At 46.7% G+C, this 8,068-nt stretch overlaps 1 protein-coding gene across 1 annotated transcript; it reads right to left on the bottom strand.

Moving 5' to 3' along the window:
- Positions 1-522: 522 nt before the first annotated feature.
- LOC144161641 (uncharacterized) lies at positions 523-4,476 on the bottom strand. The gene is made up of 3 exons (XM_077692271.1): positions 4,468-4,476; positions 1,229-1,485; positions 523-680 (listed from the first exon to the last, which is right to left on the bottom strand). The coding sequence occupies exons 1-3, from the start codon at positions 4,474-4,476 to the stop codon at positions 617-619; spliced, it is 330 nt and encodes a 109-aa protein (XP_077548397.1). The 3' UTR covers positions 523-616.
- Positions 4,477-8,068: the final 3,592 nt, after the last annotated feature.

The following is an 8,068-nucleotide window of genomic DNA, read 5'->3' as shown; positions in this document are numbered from 1 at the left end:
TCAAATACTCGATATGACGTTGTTTTAGAAAAACATTTGGTCACTGCCCGCTCAGATTCGTAGCAGTCGAATTAGACACCGCACGTTTGACCCCATAGGGGTCAGAAGCATGTCTTTGTTGCATAAATCATGTCGATTCCTTGAGAATACAAATTTAGAATCCGTGAATAAATTATTAAAAAGTTAACACCACGAAAACCAAGGACAGCAGCGCAAATATAGATAAAGGAAAATTGCGGCAACCGAGAAACCGTTGGTAAGTCAGGGCCTGTTTAGGCTCCTTACCAACATTTTATCATATTTTACACAAACTGCGCAAGCGTCTGCATATACTAAGGATTTCTTTCACTTGACAACATTGTGCACTACCAGATGACGTCACAAAGTCGATGTCAGTTTTGCCTGTTCAAGGAGGGAGCACTAAACTTCGCTCCCCAGTAAAGATGCTTGGCAGCCAAGCAACCCACGGCAGTGTAAAGTTGATTTCTTTTCTAGAAGGCCGGTAATGGCATTTATCTCCTATTGACGTCATTCTCCCGCGATGTTAGCGCCGGCGTCCAGCGCCGACCGTGATGGTGATACCGACCCCCATGCTCTCAAGAGCCGAACCAAGTGATCATCTACCGCCGAAGAGCCTGCTCAACAGGCGCAGCTTCTTCTTCTTTCCACCCTGTTCAGACCTGCGAACAAGTGAATCAAATAGGCACGATTTCAGCATCCAGCTGTTTATCAAATCGTTTTTCGTGTCCGCAGTTACAAATACCAATAAAATGCTGAGCATACCCACTTAAGGAGATTGGCCACGAATGCAACCATGCCCACTAAGGGGATTGGCCAAGATGGGCTAAAACGGCACACCCACTAAGAGATAGTATGCAAGATTGGCCAAAACACAAATTCAGCATTCGCCGTTGTCGGGCCCACACTTGCTCGGAACGAGAAAGACTCCAGCGTTCGCTGTAATCGTGGCAACACTTGCTCGGAACGAGAAAGACAAGTCATAGCGTGCACCCCGCCAATGTGATGTTCAGTGATTATCACTTCAAAAAATGAAGGAAGCACTTATAGCAACACACTGTACAAGGAGTTTCTGCGTCAAAGTGTGAAGGTCCAAGGAATATTACAAAGAAGCATTTATGGGCCGGAAGTGGGACACATTTTTATGCTAAAGTCCACGTACTTTGGCATGTAAATGGTCCTGCCTCGGCACCACATATACTTTCCGTACCTGTGATGCAAGGCGAGCACGATGGGGAGGAATGGTGGCACCGTGTTTCCCTTGCCCTTCTTGATCTGCTGCACCGCCTTGATGCGCTCGATGGCCTCGATCTGCTGGATCAGTGGCAGGTACTTGGCGATCTGGGCCGCCTCGGCGGGCCCCACGTCCACCACCTCTTCGGGCAGCGGTGCGCCGGCGCTCGCGGGCTCAGGGAGCGAGCTTAACAGCACGGCCACCATCACAGCCACGAACGCCACCACTAGAGCCTGGGGGAGAGCGACAGAGAGAGGGAAGAAATGGGTGCAATTTCACTGACGTGAATTTTGTCAAAAGTGCGGAAGTGATTCGCCAGTGTTTCCCTTATGTTACTGTCGTGAGTGTTTTGTGTTCATCTTCTGTTTATTTGTGCTTTGATTTTGTTTTTCTGGGGCTCTTTTTTTTGTTTTTTGTGTATTTTGCTCCTTTTGGGGGGAGTGTGTCGACTTCTTCTGTGATTAGGTTTTCTTTTGTGTGTTTTCTTTTGCTTATCTGTTTTAGTCAACTGGGGCGCAATAACCCCTCAAATTGCCCCGATTTCTGGCCAGTCTCCCACTTGTCGAAGTAATTTCCGACGAATACCAAGCGAAGAAAGACACGCAAATACGATGTAGCAGTAAAATTTAAATTCTTTGAAAATCGCGAGGTTTTCACCTTCAAACGAAATAGGCATACTTAGGTGAGCGAGGAATTTTTTCAATCACGATAGTCTTTCGCGGTTTACTCAAACATGAAAATTTTGATCTGTCTATCTGTCTGTCTGTCTATAGATTCATCCGCCAGGCCAAAGTTCATTCATACAATATGGCATTCATACAATATGAACGACGGGAACACAGCCTAACTTTGACGGGTCTTAATAAATCCTCTACCCCAAATTTCCCCTGTGCACTCTCTATTGATCGCATATGTATTCAGGATATCTTCATCTGTATATATGTAGGCCTGTCGGGCGGTTTATTGGTCAACTAGATTTTCTTTTCATCTGCTCGTCTAAGACCAAACTATATCTTGTTACCAATCAATCAATCAATCAATCAATCAATCAATCAGTCAATCAATATATTGATCGATCGATCTTTCGACAGATCAATCGATATATCAATCAATGAATCAATCGATGTACCAATCAATCAGTCGATTAATCAGTCTATCTGTCTGTCTGTCTGTCTGTCTGTCTGTCTGTCCGTGTCTGTGTCTGTCTGTCTGTCTGTCATGCAAGTGATTATCTATACCATGTCCCATCTCTATGCTGTCTGCTTGTTTTTTCTACTTCGTCGCATGCAAATTTTTCAGTTGTTATCTAGCACTGTTGGAGCGTAAGTATGAAGGGCAGCGACTATGACTAAGATGTAGTTGTTGATTGACTGATTGATTAATTCTAGTATTTAACGCGCCAACACTACGCAGGCGATGATGCGCGCAGTAGTGGAGGGCTCCGGATTAATTATGATTACCTTGGCATCTTTAACGTCCGCCTTAATCTCGTAGAGATGTAGTAGGTGCTTGGCTCATCGACAATTTCGATGGGAGAGTATATCGAATTGTTTTAAACTTTCAAATTATGTTCTTGTTTACGCGGACGTACTCACTTCCCTTTATGTAGTTAAGCGTAATGGTTTTTTAAGCTGTAGCTTTGAAGTGTGGCCTTAACGTCTTTCTTTTTGTTTTCTTTTCTTTTTTTTTTTTTGCCTGTAACAGTACTTTTTACCTCATTTTGGAATTATTACGTGGAAATCAGTCCTAAATGGTTTCTTGGTCGGTTTCATGTTGTGTGCCTTTGTAAACAGCACTTGTTAATAAACATAATTAGATATTACAATACACTACTTCCATAACATGAACAGAGAAAAACAGAGGTTCGTGCGTTCTTGTAAAGAATGAGTGCTTTGTCTACAGCTTTCACCTTCAATTGTCCTCATTATGTTGGTACATGCCTTGTCGGCCTTCAAAGTAGCGCGAGTTTTTGGTTTAAGCTAAATTCATTGTGCGCCCTGCTGCAAGTCCCCAGGCTCCGAGTGAACGCGATCACCCCAGAGCGGGCGGCATATTTTATGTGTAGTTCTTCTTCGCTACGGCATTGGTTGTATCAGTTCTTGATGTTATAGTTACAGCTCATACTGTAAATTCAGTCTGCTCCTTTGAAATGTGCATGCGTAGAACAGACAGAACTTCGCGATGCATTCTTATATTGTACTGGTTCCTGCCACTGATGTACACGGAAAATCGCGACTCCAGCCTCGCCAAACATCACGGCTCGCTGTCGCCATCTATCGGGTAAGGGCTGGACTGCTATGTGTGCTCGGTTTGGCGCTTGTTCTAAACAACAGCTACATTGCGCTTGTGCACTTTGCTGCAGGAGGTTTCAGAAAGTCGGAAAGGGCAGTAAATAAGGCGCATTGTTCTTGTGTGTACTGAGGGGATTTTCATGGCATCAAAGTCAGTTTCTTCAGTGCCCAATTGTGAGGCCTCGGTTTGTTTCCTGCGAGCAACAATCCAAACTTGTGCAACGAATATAGCTGATTGTGAGGCGAAAACGTGTTTCTTGACATTTTAATTATTCAAATTTTGGTTATTCCGTCTTCAAAACAACTCCATTGGCGGCGCTCGTGAAAGCGTTCTGTGGCCCACTTTTTTCCCCACTTTCTCAATGCGCCAAAGAACACTTGCTGTGTGAACGTAGTTCGTCGGAAAATGTCGTTAGTGGCCATTAAAATTCCTGTAGAAAATGGGACGAAGAAGAGGTGGTTTTGGTTAGCTTATTTGGAACGACCATGCGCTATACTTACAAAATTTAGGCTGTGAAAACGGTTACTCTGACCGATGCATTTCTTTTAGAAGTGTCAATTTCGATGAATTGATGCCCTATTGTCGGCCCGACATGCTCGTATTTTGGGTGCCGCCGTACTACGCATCGAACCATTGGCTTTGGGGTGACTTGCTAATTTCGCTAATGGCGAACTTTGTAAAACCAAGAAATCGTTAAGCCCATGGCGAACTGCACGGGTGTTCTGAATCAATTCGTTAATTCGGTATACTGTAAATTCTGTTATCCTAAAATCAACGTTCAACTGTCCTTCCATGCCCTTGAGCGAAAGAAGCTGCAGTCCCTACCTTCGTGATTGCAAAAGTTGCAGAACCCGACTAAATCGTGGGAAACAGGCCACATTTGTTAACCTCCAGAGAATACTTAACAGAGAGGACCTACTTACAGGCTTCATATCGGCTTGTAATCCGCAGTCCTATGGGTTGTAGGTCCCGACAAGGTGAGGGGCTCGAAGTTTCGTTGCCAGTGACGCCGCGATCGGCGGGCTACGACGCACCGAAGGCGAAGCGAACTCCTCTATTCGGTTTCAGAATTGTCTAGTTCTCTGGAGCCGAGTCGGGAGGAAAGGTGCGTTTTATAGCCACGCGCTCCCTCCGCCTCTTACTTCTCCCTCACCTCGCCAGAAGTTTTTGTTGACGGTTGTTTCCGGTACGTCAACGCAGGACCGGCTGAGATGCGCCCATCGCGGTCAGTAAGAAAGAGCGGCAAATATAATAAGGACGGTTAAGAATGTGACTCGTCGAGGAAGTAAAAATGAAAAAGAACAAGGACGACTTTGCGGCACGGCTCAGGGTGTCATCTTGAAGTCAAAGATCCCAAGCACAAGGCGGTCATGAACTTCAGATAGATGCCATCCATTGCTTCTTTTTTTAGTACACAGGCCAAATTTTCGAGCCGAAAAAAAAGCACACAAGATAAAAATACAGCGATATACGAGTGAGCTCGTTTTGACGTTGTTACTTCGCAACCTATTTTAAAAGCGCTCCCACCTGCCGTCACATTTCTCAAATCTTCATCACCTCAAAGCGGCGTGGGGCACGCGTCCAGTTCCATGGCGCGTGTCGCGGTCCATGGCGCCAATTCTCAAAGCGCGCTCGCGTAAGTTTCCAAGTTCCCGCGTTGTTGCGGTCGCGTTTTACCTTCTCTAAAACTGGCTTGCGCGCACTGAAGATGAGCCTACGTCTGCTTTTTCTCTTTACTTCATGTTTTTTGCTCGGTCACTACGCCGCCGTCTAAAAAGCAAGACCAGTTATTGTGTGCTTTTCTTACTTTTGGCACCACGTAACTTTTTCTCGCCCATTTTGGAGCGCGAGAGACGGTCGCGGGGCTTAATGGACAACGCGAGCGAGCGCAACCGCGAGACGTGAAAGAAAATGTAAAATGGAGCAACAGCCCGCGCGCATGAGGAAATAAAGTCGACCTTGAAATATCGTTGTTAGACGTCCAACCACCTTTCGCGGTGTCCCTCCAGCTCGTTAGTACGCATACTTTCTATTTGAGGGGGTGGGTTCAGGCGGGTCGGCTTCGTAGAACTGGCACTTCATTGACACATCAGGAGATAAAGCACTGGAAGTTGTTGAAGTGTGACAGATTTCATCAATGACTACCTCGAGATGAGGATAATTATCAAAACAGCATGCACATAATAAAATTACGCTGAATACGCAGTCGGAAAGCAAAGGGGAGGTTGTGGTAGGTTATTGAAACAGATAAAGAATTTAGAAAGAGTGAAAGAAAGCGGAGAAAAAATGCCCGCCAGGTTGGATACGAACCCACGACCTCCAGAATACCGGTCTGGTGCGATCAGACGACCGGCAGCGCCTGCGTTCTTTTAATTAGAAACGTTCGTTGTGTTGGTTTTTACGATCGTAAGCGAAAAAAAGTGGCTGTGCAACGCTGGTACGTGCGGGAGGAAAAGCAAGCACAAAGAGAACAGAACTCCCGCCGGCGCAGTTTCAGGCAGGGGACGCGCGAGCCCTGCGAATGCGGGAAATTTCATTTGCATTGAGTGGTAGCAGTGAGCGGATAAGGGCGCTACAGCCCATTATGGTGAATCACTGCTCTGCACTTCCGACAGCTTTCACATTGAGTGCAACTGCTTTAATTTTTAGCTATACTGCTCCTGTAGAAGTTGATGTTCTAGGAGCAGATGGGAATTCCTTGATTTATTATCGGGTTTTAACGAACCGACGCTTCACAGGTGACGAGGCGCGCTGTAGTGGAGGGCTCCGGATTAATTTTGACCACCTGGGGATCTTTAACGTGCGCCGAAATTTGATACACACGGGCGTTTTTGCTTTTCGCCTCCATTAGAAAAGCTACCGCCGCGGCCGGGAATCGAACCCGCGTCCTCGTGTTCAGCAGCACAACGCCTTAGCCACTGAGCCACCGCGGCAGGTAGACGGAAATTCCTTAACATCTACCCCTCTACGGTCAACAAACCAATTCTGCCAAGTAAATAAAACTGAGCCCTATGATAATGTCATCTCAGCGGCCGATTTACCATTTGTACCGAGAGAGATAGATGGAGAGAGAGAAGACGTCTGTTGACCTGGTTCGAGGCTACTCCGGGCGCCCCGTTGTGGTAGGGCATCTAAGTACGCCTTGGCCCTGTTAAGCAGGGTGCGCTGGAACACATCTTTACTATATAGATATAAAAAGGGCTCCCCCAAGAACGTTGGCTCTCTCGCAATACGTATTCTGTTAGGGATGGGATCGTAGTAATTTTTTTTTTGCTATTTTGAGTTTTAGTAACTAACCAGTCATGTTCTATTACAAACATAACCATTGGAAAGCCCAACATGCCGGTACAGAAACAAGATCTCCATGTTGTCGTAGCCTGAAATGAACAAACGATATGGTACACGGCGAGGAAACGTCCGCGGCAGCTTTTTTCTCGAAGAACCTTGTTTGTTTATCAGCTTGTTTACGTGTCTGGTCGCGCGTGTTGTTATCGCGTTGTTTGTTCTGGAGCAATGCGATTGGGATGGTGGATGTTTTATCGGGCGCGGCACAGGCGTCTCAGGATGGGAAAGTGGGACATGTCGGCTGTACATCGTTCCACTTCTCGAGTAGACTGTTACGTCTCTATACCAGAATGCGCAAGGCAGAGGCATTTTGGAAAATTCGGTAATTGAAAAGTGGGCTGTGAGGCCCACCGTAGTGGGCCGTTCCGGGGTGCTTTCGACCACCTGGGGACCTTCAGCGAGCGCCGAAGTTCCTATGCATCGGCGATTTCGCTTTTCGCCTCCATCAGAAAAGCGGCCGCCGCGACCGAAAATCGAGCCCGTGCCCTTGGGCACAACAGCACAAACGCCTCAACCACCAAGCCACCTCGGCGGGCAGGCCTTATTCAGATATTAAAGCGAAGCCTTATATGGGTACGGTCCCGTGTATTTTAATTGCATGTGAACAAAAATTCGCGTGTCTGAATCGCCAAGAGTTGGAAAAGAGGCGTCCCGGTGTGCGCGTGTCTGTGTCGTGGGTGTTGCGTGGGTGTGTGTTATGTGTGTGTTGCGTGTGTGTTGCGTGTTTGTGTGTGCGTGTGTGTTGCGTGTTGTTGAGGGCGAGTGTGTGTTGTGTGTGCGCGCCTGTGTGTTGTGTATGTGCGCCTGTGTGTGATGGGCTGTGTGTGTGCGTATGTGTGATTTGTGTGTACATGTGTATGTTGTGCGTATGCGTGTGTGTCGCGTGCATGTGTGTGTGTGTGTGCGTGTGTGTTCTATGTGTGCGCCTGTCTGTGTGTGATGTGCTGTGTGTGTGCGTGTGTGTTTATTGCATGTGTGTACATGTGTGTGTTGTGTGTGTGCGTGTGTGTGCGTCTGTGCGTGTGCATGCGCGCTTTGTTAGCACAGGGTCACCCCTAAAGTCTCACGCGTTCACAACATGATTTCGACCTCAATCTCACGCATTTAATTACTTGGATGTGCATTTTTAATAGATCAGTTATAAATTGGTACAATTTTTCAGATTTCTAGATTCTCGGG

Source organism: Haemaphysalis longicornis, unplaced genomic scaffold (genome assembly GCF_048455015.1).
Source record: "Haemaphysalis longicornis isolate Haplotype H1 unplaced genomic scaffold, Haemaphysalis longicornis Haplotype H1 scaffold_12, whole genome shotgun sequence".
NCBI lineage: Eukaryota > Metazoa > Arthropoda > Arachnida > Ixodida > Ixodidae > Haemaphysalis > Haemaphysalis longicornis.
The sequence above is the reverse complement of the archived record's forward strand: the minus strand, read 5'-3'. Positions and strand labels throughout refer to the sequence as shown.